At 42.5% G+C, this 19,393-nt stretch overlaps 1 protein-coding gene across 7 annotated transcripts in view; it reads right to left on the bottom strand.

The window, feature by feature from the left end:
• SUMF1 (sulfatase modifying factor 1) overlaps nucleotides 1-19,393 on the bottom strand; it is a 111,620-nt gene that overhangs the window by 27,708 nt on the left and 64,519 nt on the right. For 6 of the 7 annotated variants that reach the window (XR_009542716.1, XR_009542717.1, XM_060161327.1 and 3 more), the window contains one exon: nucleotides 12,668-12,784. The exons of the other annotated variant lie outside the window; for it this stretch is intronic. Coding sequence is in view for 4 of the 6 variants with exons in the window: in XM_060161327.1 (XP_060017310.1) it covers nucleotides 12,668-12,784 (117 nt within the window). In the remaining 2 variants the exon portion in view is untranslated. The remainder of the gene's footprint in view (nucleotides 1-12,667; nucleotides 12,785-19,393) is intronic. 7 annotated transcript variants of the gene reach the window in all.

The following is a 19,393-nucleotide window of genomic DNA, read 5'->3' as shown; positions in this document are numbered from 1 at the left end:
TTCAGTCACTTCCATCTCTCAGAATAATGGTGTGAAACCGTTCAGTCCTGCTTGCAAAGCCAGATATGGCTCTAAAGCATTGCGAGAAATAAGAAAAACAGTTTAGTCTTCCTGAGGATTTCATTTATTACATTCTCTTACACTCACAATCTACTGTGTTCTTCAGTGACAACTCATTAGCAAGTTATGAGAGAGTATAAGCAATTAGTTTATACCAAATAGTATTTTTAAACATTTTTTTGCAAAGAATACTTGAACACTTCCATGATTTTATTTTGTACATTGCAAAAGTAGACAAGCACTAAGTGCCCAATTCTGTAAGTCCTGTCACTTCGTTAGAAGCAGTGTTCACTTTTTTTAGTGAGTGTAAAGCAGAGATTGTCCACGGAAAGAAGTGTTATTTACAGCTGCATGTTATCAGATGTCTTATCTCCTTTCCACAACCCTAAAAAGGTCCAGAATAAATGTCTTTCATGAGTTAGATTTCAGAGTGAGGTGTCATTTCATAGCTTGTTAGCTTATTGTGTTTGAATTTTCATTACACATAAAAACAGTAGCCACAATTAAGATTTATCAAGTGCTTACCACATACCAGTCACTGCACTAAACATTTTCTTTGTGGTATCTCATTGAAATCTCTCAGTAACTCTACAAGGGGTAACTACTATTGCCTCACTTATAGATGAGGAAGCTGAGTGAGAATTTAAGTGTCTTGCCCCAGGTTAATCAGCTGGTAAGTGGCTAAGATAGGAAACCAGGTCGGACTCCAAAACTGCCTGAGTTTAACCATCATGCTATACTCCTTCCTCACATATAGTTAAATACATAAGCACATATATATAACGAGGTGTGTTTGCTTGACTGCTTAACATCTGCAGGTTACACGCGGGCAAGCGGATCAGGTCTGTGGGATTCCCAGAACCCAGCACATAAGTCTGGTATTCAATAGATTGCCAATAAATTTTGCCGAAAGAATAAAAGTATATATTTATATAGAAATCACACATGTGGATATATATGTACCTATACTATCAATATGTCCACATATCCACATGAAAGAAGTCCCCAGAATAACCTGATATAAAAGATGATTGAACTGTTCTATTTTTCTCTTCTCAATAACATGTTTTTATTTCCAGATCCTTAGGGAAAGAACAAATGAGTCACACTATGGCATAGGAAAAGGCATGAAAGGTGAAGCTATAGAAGTGGAAGATGACGCAACATTACTTCACAATTCATTAACAGGTTAAATGTTCAGTGCAAAAACTGACTCGCCGAATCAAGACTTTTAAAGAACAATTTAGTGGAAATAAGAGATTAGGAAGGTAAAAAGGACAAGGAACTGATTTAAATCTCAAGATATAAAAAACCATAAGCATAATTCACTGCCTCTCCCTTGCTCTGGAAGAAGCCACTGTATGACACAGCAATTCACATCTCTTAAATTAACTTTCATATTTATAACACTTTCTGAAATTCCTGACTTAGTGTATGGAGTTTGTGGTAAGATACTATAAGGAAGTAAGTAGCCTTTCAAGTTTTGTATTTCAAGTAACATCTGGAGTCTGGTAAATATTGTATGAGTCTCAAGATCAGAAGACCTGGGATTTAATCCTGACTCTGCAAATCAAATTCCAAATCTGGGGCAAAGCGAGAACCTCTCTTCCACTCCCTGAATTATCATAAGAAATGAGACTAAAACCACATGTCTCCTTTTCCACAATCAGGAATATTTTGCGGGTATGAGAAATACAGAAGAGCCTCTGAGAAAGAGGGAGGGAGGGAGACAGAGACGACTCTGAGTTCTTCAAGGAGAAAAAACCCCAATATAAATGTAAAGTATAAAGAACGTTGACTTGGATCCTCACAAAAGCACTGGGCAGCCCTGGGGTAAATTCAGGCTGTGGACAAGGGTCTGAGGCATACCTCTTCTTCTGCAACCCAAACATTTTACTGTAATAATCTAGAAAGCTAGAGTGCACAAGGGCTTGGGGCACTGTCTCCAGGTTGACAGAGACCACACTTTTTCTTCCCAAACAGTGTGCAATGATTCCACCTCTGGTTTAGGAGTGCCGTGGTCAACGTGTTTACAACTATAGACTGTCGTACGTGAAAAATGGTGAAGAAGAGAATTATTCTGTGTGCCAGAACAGACACACACACTGGCCTTTGCTGACTGTCGAGCACGAGGAGACAGAGGCCTTAGCCGGAAATGTTAAGCGTAAATGAGGGGCTGAGGTACTTGGGGGAGTGTTGAGGGAGTCACTGCAACACCAAGAAAAACGATCTGTCCAGGAAGGCCTAGAGCAGGAAGGAGATGGGAAGGGAGGCCCACGGAGGTGGAAGCCAGGATGCCAAGCCTGATGCAGAGGCTCTGGCTCTGGATACAGGGCCTGCACTTCCGGCTGTCGATTCATTCTGCAAACCACACCAGGAAAGGACAGAAAAACCTTGTGCAACAGACCCATAATGGAGGCTTCTTCCATTTGGCAAGTACTTGCCTCTGTCCAGAAATGCTGCTCAGACTTGGCCTGTCAGCTGTGGACCCAAATAAATAAGGGACCCAAGTGACAGAGACTCTGCAAGCCCCCATCCTCCTTTCCCCGTGGCCGCTTCCAGGTAAACAGAGGTGCAGAGAAGGAATAAACAACCTCTGAAAGAAAGCCAAAAACCTGGGCTTCAGTTCTGATTTCCTAAGTGTCAGTGGGGCAAAGCCTTCCTAGTATCATGGGAGAAAGGAACCGTAATTAAGGACTGTGAAACTCAAACTCAAACCGTAATTAAGGACTGTGAAACTCAAACCGTAATTTGAGTGTGTGACATTTATGTCTGCCCCTAGGACAAAGCAAGTGCTCAATAAATGCTTATTAAACAAATGGAAGAAAAGAACATAATCTGGTATAATAAACAAGAGGATGTGCTAAAGGGGAAAGGATTTTCAAAATGGAAATGTTCCAACTGCGGGGTGCTTGGAAAGTAATCAGCTCTCGTTTACGTAGTGCTTACCATGCAGGTACAGTGCCATGTGCTTGAATCTCTTGTGAATTCTCAGAACAACCCAATGTGCTTAAATTGTATCGTTACTCCCACTTTATAGATGAGGAAACAAAATCAAAAGATGTCACCCCCTTCTCCCACGGCCACCATGCCATCAGTGGCAAAACTAGGATGTAGAACGAGGTGTGAATCATTTTTAAACCTGTCCTCTTAACCATGTTCCTACCAGCTTCTTCATCCATCGCTGCCTGTTTTCCAGGCCAGCACGAGACTCCAGGGCTGCTGTCCAGATTTACTGTACCCTAGGAACGGCTTGCTACATCCCCAGCAAAATTTACAGACGAAGCAGTAAGCCAGACAAGGGCACGACGACTCACCTAAGGCCCCTTGACATGTTAAAGCTAAATCTCAGACGGAAACCCAGGCTGCTGACCTGTGCTTCCATCACGAGGCCACGGTTCTGTTATTCAGTGCAGCAGGAAGAACCTGACTGAGGACAGCAAACGCTTTGCTCTTTGCCTGTCACGTTTTTGTTATAACCCCAACCCATTATGCCGACCTTCTGTCATCCCAATCTTAGAGCATATGGCTCCCCCCTCCCAGGAGTGCTCTACACTGTGAAAAAGACAGCTCAGAAAAGCCCTTTTACAGGGCATGCCAAACTAGGAAAGCAATTCACAAGTCACTCTCCAAAGCCCCTAGTTGGTTAGCTAACAGAAATTCTTGAAACAGCTCGATGGTGCCCATAAGGAGAAGAAAAATACACTGCGGCAAAACTAATAGAAACACACACACACCCCTCTCACTGCTTTTACTTTTACTTTCACCGTAAGTATGGAAAAGGCAAGGCTTCAAGAAACTGAAAGCAGCAGGAAAATAAAGGAATGAACACCCTTTCTCTGCTTACCATGAATTCCTCACAAGGCCATGCCATGTCCTTCCTGTGTCTGGATGCCAAGGACCTGGCACACAACTGCTGCCGTCCTTTCTAAGGGCACCTCCTCAGAGAAGGCTTCACGGCTCCAACTGGCAGAGAAAAGAGCTCAGGGAGGCCGTACCTCAACCACATCAGCAGCAAATCTCACCGCAGCACATCGTGATGTACCTGATCACTACCCACCCTCTCCCTGGCCTATGCGCTCCCTAATAGCCAGCCCGTCTCATGCACCTTGCATCCCCGAGAGCCGATACGGCCCCATGATACAGTATAAGTCTTCAGGAAATGCGGCCTGACCCCGGGGCTGACCTCTGCCTTGAGCCTCGTCCCATTCACGTGGTATCACTGACAAAACCACAGCCAAATTGGTTGATTATAAGAAGCTGGAAGGGAAAACCACTACCATAAATGACAGAGCTGATAGTCACAATGACGTCTGTAAGCAGTCTCTGAAGGTTGAAACCCATTAAAAAAAAAATGGAATTTGATGGACAGAAAAGATAGGCTCCTCATTACATTTCAAAACACAGCTACATGGGGCTGCCCTGGTGGCGCAGTGGTTAAGAATCCGCCTGCCAATGCAGGGGACACAGGTTCAAGCCCTGGTCCGGGAAGATCCCACATGCCAGAGAGCAACTAAACCCGTGCGCCACAACTACTGAGCCTGCGCTCTAGAGCCCATGTGCCACAACTACTGAAGCCTGCGTGCCTAGAGCCCGTGCTCTGCAACAAGAGAAGCCACCGCAGTGAGAAGCCCGCGCACCGCAATGAAGAGTAGCCCCGCTCTCCACAACTAGAGAAAGCCCGTACGCAGCAATGAAGACCCAACACAGCCAAAAAAAAAAAAAGAATAAATAAATCAATTTTTTAAAAAAACAGCTACATAACATAAAGAGAAGATTCAAAGAAGTTTGAAAACTACTTTAAAAAATAAATGCATAAAACACAGCTGCAGGGCTTCCCTGGTGGCACAGTGGTTGAGAGTCCGCCTGCCGATGCAGGGGACACGGGTTTGTGCCCCGGTTCGGGAGGATCCCCCATGCCGCGGAGCGGCTGGGCCCGTGAGCCATGGCCGCTAAGCCTGCGCGTCCGGAGCCTGTGCTCCGCAGTGGGAGAGGCCACAGCAGTGAGAGGCCCGCGTATCGCAAAAAAAAAACAAAAAACAAAAAAAACACAGCTGCATAACAACAACATTTAGGGAGACCCAGCCTAAAATCAATATGCTGGGGAAGAAAGGGAAGTCTTATTTGGCTACTACAAGCTGCTCCTCCTGTTGCTACTCCCACTACTACACATAGTAGTGAGAGGAACCAGCAGTGGAGGACAGAACCGGTCACGCTGAAAACAGAAGCTGCCATGTATTGTATGCTTGCTATTTGCCAAACATTGTGCTAAGTGGCTACAAACACTCTCTCAGTTCCTCACAACAACTCTATGAAGTAGGAATCTATATCCCCCTTTACGAAAGAGGGAAACCTGAGTCCCAGAGTACTTAAGTGACTTGCCCAGGGTCACACACCTGGTAAACCAAAGTGACAGTAATAAAGTCCAAACCTGGCTCTGCTGAATTCCACTGGCTCAACCTTTAACTCCTACCACAATCTGGGACCTGATGACACACAAGGAGGAAAAAGGACAGCCACACTATTATTTGCATCTATCAGGGAACATCTAGAATGCTGTGTACATTTCCAGATGCCCATTTAGAAAATGGGACTTTTTTAACCACTCATATTATTCAGAGGAACGTAACCTGGGTTGCCCTGGATTGGAAACCAAGTTATTCAAGGTGCAGCTGAAGGAGTGGGGATGTTTATCAAGAAAGAGAAAGACAAGGGGGCACAGGCTATGACTCTCTTCAGGTATCTGAAAAGCTTTCATGCACAAGACAGAAGCTGTGTTCTGTATTCCACCAACTGCAGAAGGAGGACCAGTGAGCTGAAACTCCAGGGATGGAATATTTGGTTGTCCGTGGGAGAACATCAAACAATGAGAACATCTGATAACACAACTAGATGCCCCAGACCTTAGGGCATTCTTGGCCCCAGGAAGTTTGAAGCTCGAGGCTGCAGGACCATAGCTGTCATGGGTACCAAAGAAAGGGTTCCTGCAGGGGTAGAAGCTGGAAGTTTTCACTTCCCTCCAAGATCCACTGATCCTCCAAACTAAGAGAGGAGGCCACAGTACATTTGGGTGTCCCACTCTATTTGAACAGGAAGAGTCCAGAGATGTAACATGAGATTGTGAAGGTAATATTACTGTGAATAGCATTTTTACCACCTTCCAAATAGCAACTGGAATTAGCATTCACTCTTTTCAAGCAAGAAGCATGTGTTTGGATAATGTGTTTGAAAATGTGTTCACAGGATCTAAATATCTGAGCCATATACATTCAAGCTTATTCCTTCTATTTTTCAACAGTTTTTTTTGTTATTGTTGTTGAATGATCAACCTTGCTCCAGAACCACGAAGAACAGTGGCAATGGATAAACATTAGCTTTTCCTCCAGAATGATTTTCATCTTCCACTAGGGAGAAGAAGATAAAATTCTTTTCATAAGCATAGCCTCTAGAGACTGATGATTTTTGACTGCCCTGCTTTCCCTTTGGGATTTATTAAATATAATTTACAACCACAGTAATTTATTACCAAGTTTAAATCAACTTCCTTAACACTTTCATGCCTTTTTCATTTTGAATACCAGGTCACTTCTACATCAAACTGATTTATTCTAAACTGTCCTCATTGAAAATACGTGAATGAAGGCCTTACGGCAGATAAAAATCCTCAGTGAACTCCTCCTCCTAGCACATCCTGGGTATGCCTGCTCCACTGATTAGGCTGCCAATGGGTGGGGCAATCTCAACTAAGGATGATGTGGTATTTACTGTTTCTTGCCCAGCTGAGACAAGGACAGGCTCACGCCATAGGCAGAGGAGGGCTAGGAGACAGGCTAAGCAGGGGTCTAACATTTTTTTTTAAGTTTGTTTATTTATTTTTATCTTTTTGTCTGCGTTGGGTCTTTGTTGCTGTGCACGGGCTTTTCTCTAGCTGTGGAGAGCGGGGGCTACTCTTCACTGCAGTGCATGGGCTTCTCATTGGGTGGCTTCTCTTGTTGTGGAGCACGGGCTCTAGATGCGCGGGCTTCAGTAGTTGTGGCACACGGGCTTAGTTGCTCCGCAGCATGTGGGATCTTCCCGGACAGGGCTCGAACTCATGTCCCCTGCATCAGCAGGTGGATTCTTAACCCCTGCACCACCAGGGAAGCCCCAGGGGTCTAACATTTTTGCTGTACAAAATTCATTGATCCATGTAGTGGTGGGAGGCCAGAGGAGGGGTTATTGGGAAGAGAAACAACCAAATGTGGAGTTTAGAGCAGGGGTCCGCGACCCCTGGGGCACAGACCGATACCGGTCCGCGGCCTGTTAGGAACCGGGCCGCACGGCAGGAGGTGAGCGGCAGGCCAGCGAGCGAAGCTTCATCTTCGGCTCCCCATCGCTCGTGTCACCACCTGAACCATCCCTCACCCCCCACCCCCCAGCCCGTCCGTGGAAAAACTGTCTTCCACAAAACCGGTCCCTGGTGCCAAAAAGGATGGGGATCGCTGGTTTAGAGGACGGGCAAACGCAAGTCCAAGCCCCAAGTCCAGTGACCCAATGGCAAAAGCAGGACTGGCCATTAGGCACCTGCCAGCACCTCAGGTCAGAGGGTTGGCATGTGCCCTGTGAGATGGGCAAGGGCTCAGATGTGTGTCCTTCAAAACGAGCAGAGTGCAAACTGCAAACCACGGCTGGCACACAAGGAGGGCTTACAGCCTCTCGGTCAATTCCCAGCCACAGCAATGCACACTTGCAAAGCAGGACACACTCCCCAAAATGTCTAGAGCTATACAATCTAACTGAACAACCAAACTCCACGTTGACAGAAACAAAACAAACAGAATCTCTGGCTAACAGAATTTGGCAAGCAGCAGGGATTCATTCAGAGGAGGAATACTTTTTAGAAAACTTTATTCCCATTGGACTTTAATGGGCCGTGAAGTGAGATTTTCATTGTAAGGATGACTATGGTAACAAAAGATAAGGATAGGAGGAATATTACACATTCATTATTTATAAACATCATTTTCTCCCCCTCTGCTTCCAAAGGCCAACATTCCTCATTAATTCTGCTGAACAGAAGCATACAATATCCCAATTAGGTACCCAAAAATAATTTAAACAAAAAGAGTAAACCACCACCACAATAGTACTTTTGGGGTATAAAGTATTTTTATATACAACATTATCAAATCTAACTTCCCAACAATTTCATGAGATAGGTATAGTTATTCCCAGCTTGTAGATAAGGAAACTTAAGATATATTCTAAGTTTAGAGAGATTCCTTTACTATTAAGTGGCAGAGCTATAATCCAAGTTACTGTGACTAATTCTAAGACTAGAATTCTTTCCCTTAGGGAAAAAAAGCTGCCTGAATGAAACCGTGTACCTCTAAGAGTGGGAAAGATATTATAGATCACTCCATCCTTTCACATCATCAGCGAACAAGTCAGCATGATACCAGGGTAGTGCGAGTGAGGATGCAGGTGTGGGAAATCAGGATGCTATATAAGCTCTACATAGTCTTTTATTGAAAGCAGCACACACTGCCACAGATTAATAAGGGTCTCCGGGTTAGGTAAGTGAAAAGGAAAAAAACCACAAATCATCTTTTATTATTATAATTATTGGGTGAAAAAAAACAGTAGTATCAACAGCCACACTCTGGATTGTATCTGTGTGGGAAGAGGTGATGCCACCCTAAGTAGTTCCAGAAAACACACACACACATGCATGCACACTCCCAAGAACCTTCTACCAGGTAAGACCAAACTGACCCTCACTCCATATGGCCAAATAGCTCAGTCTCTCCTAGGATTGTGTGTACAAAGCACACAAGGTGTTCCCACCACCTGCTTTTGCCATAAATGACTACCCAATAAAATAAACACTAATGATTAACATTTGCTCCCTGGAAGTCACTGAACAAGAAAAAGATAATCCCCGAATAGCCTCTGCATACAGAACACTGACTTTTCCTAAGCTCTCCAAAGAAGATTTAAAATGATTTGCCATTATGATTTAGTCTTGGAACTAAAAGATACACATGACACTGAAGAGGTCAGTTCCTGGGTTGAAATGTTTACTAATCACATGGGTATTTTGGTCCAAAGCTTTTCCTGAAAATATCTGTTTTTAACTAGCCTTTGCTTTTGAAACACCTGGAGTATGAAGAGTAACCAAACTCTCTTGATTCTAGGTATCTGGAATTGGCTTTATTATAGGACCAGTTATTATGTACCAGGTTCTCTGCTAGGCACTGGTAATACACAGGCCATCAGGGAAGGAAGGCAAATAAATTAAGACCTCAAAGAGGGGACTTGCCTGGTGGCGCACTGGTTAAAAATACGCCTGCCAACACAGGCGACACGGGTTCAAACCCTGGTCCAGGAAGATCCCACATGCTGTGGAGCAACTAAGCCCGTGCGCCACAACTACTGAGGCTGCGCTCTAGAGCCCACGAGCCATAACTACTGAGCGTGTGTGCCACAACTACTGAAGCCCGCACACCTAGCGCCCGTGCTCCACAACAAGAGAAGCCACCACAATGAGAAGCCCACGCACCGCAACAAAGAGTAGCCCCCACTCCCCGCAACTAGAGAAAGCCCACACGCAACAACGAAGACCCAATGCAGCCAAAATTAATTAATTAATTAAAAAAAGAAAAAAGACCTCAAAGACCATTGGGAGTTTAAACAGATCAGATGAGAACTATCAGGGCTGTGAGGAACTGCAGGGCTCAAATCCCAGAGAGAAGGGAAGCCCAGAGAGACGAGCCTATTTTCCCAGAGGTCTATTGATTCCAATGGCAGCAGCTATAATGCTGAGAAGCTGAAAAGAACTTTGCATAGACTTATAGGCCAAGGAAGAAAAACCTGGAGCTCGGCGCCCTACAAGGAAGAAAAGTCATGGAAAACCCCTAGACTGTTCGTTGGTACCCTGAAGAACTATACCCAACTAGCCCTCACAGGGACTGAAGCTCAGCTTCAAATCATCTCAATTCGTGATTGGAATAAGCTAATATGAAATAGAAGTTTCCAGAAGCAAAGGTAAGTTCACTCTAGAGAAAGATCCCACTATCCAGATCTCAAATAATCACCACAGTTTTTCTTAAACAACATCTGGTACTCAATCAAAAATAGCAAGGCATGTGAGAAAACAAGATGTGACCAAAATTCAAGAACAACAGACAACAGAAGCAGATCAATAGAGTGACCAGATATGAGAGTTGTCAGATACAGACTTTAATATATGATGACTAAATGCAAACTAGTATATCTCGAATGGATAAACAAGGTCCCACTGTATAGCACAGGGAACTATATTCAGTATCCTGTGATAAACCATAACAGAAATGAATATGAAAAAGAATGTGTATATTTATGTGTAACTGAATCACTCTGCTGTACAGCAGAAGTTAACACAACACTGTAAATCAACTGTACTTCACCAAAATAAATTTTAATATACATATACGATGACTAAAAAACCACAGTGAGATAGCACTATACACTGACCAGAATAGCTTAAATTAAAAATACTGACAAATATCAAGTGTTGACTAGTTTTTGTTCTTGTTCTTTAGCTAAAAGAAATATAGTAAATACAATATACTGTCAATATACGTTAAATCAAAATGGTCGATATCATAGGTATCTGTTATGCTATTTTCTGTACTTGTCCGAATTTTTGTAACATTTCATAATTAAATGTTGAAAGAAGAAGAAAAAGCTGTGGCCATTGAGAGATCAGCAAGGGCTAAATTATTTTAGCCTTCAGAAGTCATGTTCAAGAGTTTGTACTTTATTTTAAACAGAGGAGTGACAGCATTAAGTGTGTCCTCTATAAAGATCATTACAGCTGCAGTAGAGCAGAAAGAGTGACGGCAGGGAGCCCAGCTGGGAAGCTGATGCAGTAATGCAGATGAGAGACAGGCAGTGGCTCTATGAATGAAGGAGAGCTGTGAAGATTTCAATGAAAGAGTCTGAGTTTGCAAGGGAGTTGGGATTTAGTTCTCAAAACTGTTGAATTTTATCCCAGTCAAATAAGGAAGCACATGAGGCCTCTGTGACAGAGAGAAACCTACAAGGAGAATGATTTATAGACCAAAGACAACATCTGAGATAGAGCCCAGGACTGGGGAAAACAAGAAAAATATGGATTTTTCTGTAAATCCTTAGAAGAAACACAAGCAATTATAAAACTGAAACCAATAAGCACTCAGCTCAACAACAGATGGTCAGAGAGATACATTCACAACTTGCCAGCATTTTGAAGCCTCGTGCACCCCCTTCCAAACATGCAGATGCTTTAATCTGAGGGGGAAAAAATTCTATTTCTGATTCTGACAGCAAATGCCAAGTCACATCTTGCCAGTAGAGAATGGCGTCTCCCAACCACAAACCCACTGAGAACTTCACAACCTTATTCTCATTTTGGAGAGATGGGTTGTCTTTGACCACTACTTCCACCAGCCCTGCCAGAAAGTACAAGGAAAACAAGGAGGAAATGACAGTTTCCGAAAAACTCAGCTTTTTCATCTGCCCCCAAGAAAGTAGATTTCTGTCTCTAGATTATTCATGAGCAATCCACGTGTTATTCTGTGAAGAAAAATCAAGCATATCACACAAATTTATCCCCGTATTCTGAAAAATGGACCGAGGCAGAGTCTGACAACTTCTTCAATTACTCTGAGCTGTTCAACACTCTACTGAGAAGAGATCAAAGAATTAATTTTCTTTATCACTACCTTTTATGCCTTTTCAAGAGGTTAAGGTTTAAAATTAAACATATTAAGTTCCCAGTCTAGCTAGTTTGGGTATAAATATACATTCTTGGATCTGACTTATGAATGTCTAGTTTGCTAGAGATAGGATTTTTAAATGGTATTTTCCCCCCAATCTGTTTACACAAGAAATATTCAGTCATGTTCTTTTTAAAGGAAGTACTTCCCACCCACATGCCCGGTTTTTGTAGCGTCTCAATTTTTGTATATTCTGCTGGGAGAGCTTGGTTTTAGAGGCAGAGTAGTCCACTAACTGCAGTCAACATTCCTCCCATGCCAGAAAAGGTAAAACTTAAACATGGTTGTCTCAATTCCCAAGGTTTATGATGCACTGAACTGCCATACTGTGGAGTTCAGCAAATAATCATGAAATGACTCAACTTCCTGATTCAACATTCACCCAGAAAACATCCTTTCTCATTTTCTCCAAACAATGCTCTTCAATCAAAATTTCAACCAATGAAAACTCAGGCAATTAGCTGGATGATAAATACCATCTACCAGATCTCACTAGTTATTAATAAACATTAATGCATCTTGCATACTTACTTATATATCTCACTTTGACCACATTTATGAGGCTGAAATAATTTCTAAAGTTATAGACAGATTCCCTCAAATCATTAACACCATTGCAATCCAGCAGCATATAAAATGTCCATAGACATGTCTACACAATGCTTTAAGGTTGAAATGAGAGATAAGTGCTTAATATCCCTTTGGGGAAATTCCAAGATTAACGTCAATAGAAAAGAAATACCCGAAACACATGAAATTGCTGCCACAGCCTGCCCAGGGGATGGATGTAACCTCTTCACAATACATACTCTGAGACTGATACTCACTGGGTTAATAATCGTTTCTTCAACAGAATGGTGAATGGTCCACCAGTCTGAAGTCCACTCCCAGGCATTCCCTACTATATTGTATAAGCCGTAACCATTGGGAGGAAAGGCGTCAACCTAAAAATTAAAAAAAGGGGGAAATGTCAAAGTACTCATCTTGTCTAGAAAACCTCTTTGGTACAAACATGTACAAAGAACTCTTAAAGTATGAATATTAATTCTCATTCCAACAGTGAAAATACAATCTGGCCAATGTAGAAACAAAGAAAGATATTCTTCAGCTTTGAGCTCTCAAAGGGAGTTTAGAAACCTAAGAAGAGTTCACATTACATAGTAGGACAGTCAATGAAATTATTCCTAATAGAGAGACTAGTACTGGTCATAAGTCAAATCTGTTTCTGACTGGGGAGTGAGGGGTAAACCATCTTCAGACCTTCAAAAGCATAACAGGAACACCATATTAGACCCGGAATCAGTCTTGTCATCAGAGCTGAGCTCTGCTGGCCATGATGTCTTTTTAGCACTGAGAGACCCCAAGCCAATTCTATCCTCTCCACCAGCCCCTTCCAACTCACCAGCTTATCTTTACGCCTCAGTCGTTATCATCGCAACACTGAGGGGACTTGTTTTTATAAAGAAAATGTGAATTCATTACCGAGCGTATTTGTAATACATAGAGGGTTTGCAATCTCTGGCACGTGGAAGTATGAGGTAAGCTGCACAGGCTCTTCAGCAAGTAGTTTGATCACATTTCAAAGGCAGACCATACAGTCTGCCACATAATACTGTCACAGACATGGTACCAAAGTGCAACACTTGTGTAAGAAGGAGGGTGGGGAGGAGGAGAGAAAAATCTTTGACTGAATAGTAAATATGTACAGAACAGTTATGCTATTTTAGGGACGCAAAATTTTTCCTAACATATTGTAATAGAAATTCTCATACATGAAGAAAACTTTTATTTTTTAAATGAAAAAAATACTGTTATCTTTGGGGTTCTTTTTTTAAAGTATTTTTTTAAATCCATGTTTTTTTTTCCCAATTAATGAGATAGAACTAAAAGGAATACCATTCACTTCTACTTGGCTTCAGAAGGTTTTAGACTGACACATAAATATGGAAGCATCTCACACTTGGGCAATTCAGAGCACTTCAAAGTTATGAAGCTACTCCGAAAAAAAAACTTAATCCAGGCGAGGTGGAAAGCTGAAAACGTTTACCACTCTGCTTCCTCACTCAGCATTCATTATGGAAACAGTGGTACCTATTCATTGCTTCATTCAGTAATTCCATGAGTGTCGAATGAAAGCAGGAAGGGTTTGATAACATAGACATGAATGAGCTTTAATGAGGGAGAAAGGAGGAGGATACCAAAAATTAAAAATCCAATCCTGAAAGGCAGGGTGGGATGAGTAAGGTAAGATAATGAAAGAAAAGGTGCAGGAACTCCCAAGAGGGAGAGATTTCGGGCTGAAGGTGAACCCTCTTCAACAAAGGTAGAAGTGCCTTGTGGGAATTGAGGTCAGAGTTCAAAAGACAGAGAGACGGTAAAGGAGGAAAGGCCAGAGAATTTGGAGATGATCAGGAACAGCAAGACAGAGTAACAGCTGGAAAGAGAAGGAAGGAAAAGGAGAAAATAAGTTGTTTCAGGGAAAGAAGGGAAGGAGCAAGGGACGCAAGAGCAAGTGAGATGGAACGAACGTTCTGGAAGAAGGAATCATTTCTCAGGCTCAGAGAGCAGACGAGTGGAGGGGCTCTCAGGTCAGTCAGCCTGAGGTCCCCTTTATGTGCCAACACGCAGCAACCACTGGGCAAGGAAGTTAGCCTGTCTGGAGCGGTTAAACCATAACATGAGGAAATAAGAGCATCTACTCAAAGATCTGAGGGGTTTTCCCTCTTTAAACAATATGACGTTTAAGTGAGGTAAAATCAGGAGGTCACCACCCCCAAAATTACCACGAGAGTATAAAAATTTTAAACGCTCATGGTTAAATTAATCACACCAACCAAAGCTTCCTTCCAGAAAGCTCATTAAAAGACAAATGTACATGAGAAATACTTCAAACATGCTTATTTTCAGGTGAATGAGCTGATAGGCATGAAAACCAAAACATACTAACAACTGTACAACAGAGGCCTAACCAAATACAAATCCAATTCTTCAAATTCACTGTGGTCAGAATAGTCTGCTCAGTTTACAACCAGAGTGAAAATAATAAAATACATAAAATAGCAGGGGAGGGAGCTATTTCACTGTAGTCCATCCTATCATTAAAGTTCCATTCCTGCTCTCAACTGACCAGGGCCTGTGGACACAACAAGGCAGCTAAGGAGGACTTGAGATAATTCTCTGGGTAAACAGTCCCCATTTAAAGGTATAGATCTTGTCAAGTCTGATTCCAAACACAGGGGGAAGTGGCCTCTGTATAACTTGCTGCTTTTTTTCTCCACAGGTCCTGTTTCTCAAATTGATTATTTGCGGGCTCCTGGTAACTGTTCTAATTTTGTCTTAGGAACTTCTATGGCAACTTCTTCAGGTAAGTTCTGTTGAATATACTCCAAACAGACATCTGTTGAACCCACAGTTAAATGTTCCAACTCGAAATATCTGTAAAGTATCCTTATTTTATACGGAAACTGGTGTTTTCTGAAAAGGTGCACTGACTTGAGAATAAATGACTATTTGCCTTGGAGGCTCATGTGCTTAAATAATGACAAGAAATTCTGTAGCCATTAAGTGCTGTAAAATATTCATAACTGTCCAATTCAGCTTCTCATGGCCTTTTATGAACACTGGCAGGTGCTAGTATAATTTGTGTGGTCCGTCAGAAGCCCATGCCATAGGCTTCAAGACTAAGGGCAGTGGCCCTACTTCACACAGACTCCCATTGAAGAGGGACCTCCAGGCTGCCGAGGCCCTTCTCAAACCACGTGATGGCCACTGTCCAGCTTCTGCACCAACTATCATCTTTCCTGGGGTGTCATGAGCAACCTCATCCGGCACCTTATTCTGTTCATCCTGCAGCTCGGTTCTGCCGACAAAAGGTGGCCCATGAGATACTGGCTGGGCTTCTTACCCAGGAAATGGTTGAGAACAGGTTGAGATAGTTTAGACCCCAAGGTCTCTAATCACTCATTTTACTGACTAAAAAATTATGCACCCATGAGAGCACAAGCGATCTTGAAGGAAACTTGAGAAGAATCAACTTCTAGATGGCCTGATTAGCCTTTTGCCTGTTGAATAATACATCCAGTTCCCATTGGTTTGTGTCGGTACCTTTATCATATACCTAACTCATATATACAGAATTTTAGAAGCACACACATATGCACCTATGTGCCTATTTAAGGGCAACATATTCTCATGCAACTTTTTTTTTTACATTAACTCTGCAAAAAAAAAAAAAAAAAAACAACTATATGGCTCAAAATATTTTTAAAGTTCTCATAGGTCAAGTGTCTCCTAACCCTTCATCTTTTCCAGTGTCTCAGTCTTTCTCACTTGTTTATTATTTCAGTTGAAATTCTGGAATCATTTGGTCATGTTCCAAATAACATATGTGTGCTACATTCATAAATAAATTTTGGAAGAATCATATTTGTCTGAAACAAAAATACAAATATTTTAAAAATGACAACTGTTTGAAAGATTGTTGAAAGAAAATTATTCTCTGTAACAACAAACCCAGTAAGGTGCTACTTCCTCGCCACAAGACATCTTTCCTGACTGTGTTAAGAGAAAACGACACCTATCCTTTTCAAACTCTTCCAAAATATAGCAGAGGGAGGAACATTCCCAAATTCATTCTATGAGGCCACCAGCACCCTGATACCAACACCAGACAAAGATGTCACAAAGAAAGAAAACTACAGGCCAGTATCACTGATGAACACAGATGCAAAAATCCTCAATAAAATACTAGCAAACAGAATCCAACAGCACATTAAAAGGATCATGCACCATGATCAAGTGGGGTTTATCCCAGGAATGCAAGGATTCTTCAATATATGCAAATCAGTCAATGTGATAAACCATATTAACTAACTGAAGGATAAAAACCATACGATCATCTCAATAGATGCAGAAAAAGCTTTCGACAAAATTCAACACTGATTTATGATAAAAACCCTCCACAAAGTAGGCATAGACGGAACTTTCTTTAACATAATAAAGGCCATATATGACAAACCCACAGCCATCATCGTTCTCAATGATGAAAAACTGAAACCATTTCCACTAAGATCAGGAACAAGACAAGGTTGCCCACTCTCACCCCTATTATTCAACATACTTTTGGAAGTTTTAGCCACAGCAATCAGAGAAGAAAAAGAAATAAAAGAAATAAAAATAAAATCGGAAAAGAAGAAGTAAAGCTGTCACTGCTTGCAGATGACATGATACTATACATAAAGAATCCTAAAGACACTACCAGAAAACTACTCAAGCGAATCAATGAATTTGGTAAAGTAGCAGGATACAAAATTAATGCACAGAAATCTCTTGCATTTCTATACACTAATGATGAAAAATCTGAAAGTGAAATCAAGAAAACACTCCCATTTACCACTGCAACAAAAAGAATAAAATACCTAGGAATACGGGCTTCCCTGGTGGCGCAGTGGTTGGGAGTCCGCCTGCCGATGCAGGGGACATGGGTTCGTGCCCTGGTGCGGGAAGATCCCACATGCCGCGGACTGGCTGGGTCCCTGAGCCATGGCTGCTGGGCCTGCACGTCCGGAGCCTGTGCTCCGCAATGGGAGAGGCCACAACAGTGAGAGGCCTGCGTACTGCAAAAAAAAAAAAAAAAAAAAAAAAAAACCTAGGAATAAACCTACCTAAGGAGACAAAAGACCTGTATGCAGAAAACTATAAGACACTGATGAAAGAAATTAAAGATGACATAAACAGATGAAGAGATATACCATGTTTTTGGATTGGAAGAATCAACATTGTGAAAAGGACTATACTACCCAAAGCAATCTAGAGATTCAACGCAATCCCTATCAAACTACCAATGTCATTTTTGACAGAACTAGAACAAAAAATTTCACAATTTGTATGGAAACACAGAAGGCCCTGAATAGCCAAAGCAATCTTGAGAAAGAAAAATAGAGCTGGAGGAATCAGGCTCCTAGACTTCAGACTATACTACAAAGCTACAGTAATCAAGACAGTATGGTACTGGCACAAAAACAGAAAGATAGATCAATGGAACAGGATAGAAAGCCCACACATACACCCATGCACCTATGGTCACCTTATTTTTGATAAAGGAGGTAAGAATATACAATGGAGAAAAGACAGCCTCTTCAATAAGTGGTGCTGGGAAAACTGGACAGCTACATGTAAAAGAATGAAATTAGAACACTCCCTAACACCATACACAAAAATAAACTCCAAATGGATTAAAGACCTAAATGTAAGGCCAGAAACTATCAAACTCTTAGAGGAAAACAAAGGCAGAACACTCTATGACATAAATCACAACAATATCCTTTTTGACCCACCTCTTAGAGAAATGGAAATAAAAACAAAAATAAACAAATGGGACCTAATGAAACTTAAAAGCTTTTGCAAAGGAAAACATAAACAAGAAGAAAAGGCAACCCTCAGAGTAGGAGAAAATATTTGCAAATGAAGCAACTGACAAAGGATTAATCTCCAAAATTTACAAGCAGCTCATGCAGCTCAATAACAAAAAACCAAACAACCCAATCCAAAAATGGGCAGAAGACCTAAATAGACATTTCTCCAAAGAATATATACAGACTGCCAACAAACACATGAAAGAATGCTGAAAATCCCTAATCATTAGAGAAATGCAAATCAAAACTACAATGAGGTATCACCTCACACCAGTCAGAATGGCCATCATCAAAAAATCTACAAACAGGCGGATGAAGGGAAGATGACGGAAGAGTAAGACGCGGAGATCACCTTCCTCCCCACAGATACACCAGAAATACATCTACACGTGAAACAACTCCTACAGAACACCTACTGAACGACAGCAGAAGACCTCAGACCTTCCAAAAGGCAAGAAAGTCCCCACGTACCTGGGTAGGGAAAAAGAATAAACAGAGGTAAAAGGATAGGGACGGGACCTACACCAGTGCGAGGGAGCCGTGAAGGAGGAAACCTTTCCACACACTAGGAAGCCCCTTCGTGGGCGGAGACTGCGGGTGGCGGAGGGGGAAAGCTTCATAGCCACGGAGGAGAGCACAGCAACAGGGATGCCGAGGGCAAAGCAGAGAGGTTCCCGCAGAGGATAGGGGCCGACCAGCACTCACCAGGCCGACAGGCTTGTCTGCTCACCCGCCGGGGCGGGCAGGGCTGGGAGCTGAGGCTCGGGCTTCGGTCGGAGCGCAGGGAGAGGACTGGGGTTGGCGGCGTGAACACAGCCTGCAGGCGATTAGTGCACCACGGCTAGCCGGGAGGGAGTCCGGAGAAAAGTCTGGACCTGCCTAAGAGGCAAGAGACTTTTTCTTCCCTCTTTGTTTCCTGGTGCACAAGGAAAGGGGATTAAGAGCGCTGCTTAAAGGAGCTCCAGAGACGGGTGTGAGCCGCGGCTAAAAGCGCGGACCCCAGAGACGGGCATGAGATGCTAAGGCTGCTGCTGCTGCCACCAAGAAGCCTGTGTGCGAGCACAGGTCACTATCCACACACCCCTTCCGGGGAGCCTGTGCAGCCCGCCACTGCCAGGGTCCTGGGATCCAGGGACAACT

This window comes from Lagenorhynchus albirostris, chromosome 10, assembly GCF_949774975.1.
Source record: "Lagenorhynchus albirostris chromosome 10, mLagAlb1.1, whole genome shotgun sequence".
Taxonomy (NCBI): Eukaryota; Metazoa; Chordata; class Mammalia; order Artiodactyla; family Delphinidae; genus Lagenorhynchus; species Lagenorhynchus albirostris.
This window is presented reverse-complemented; position numbering and strand designations above follow the sequence as displayed.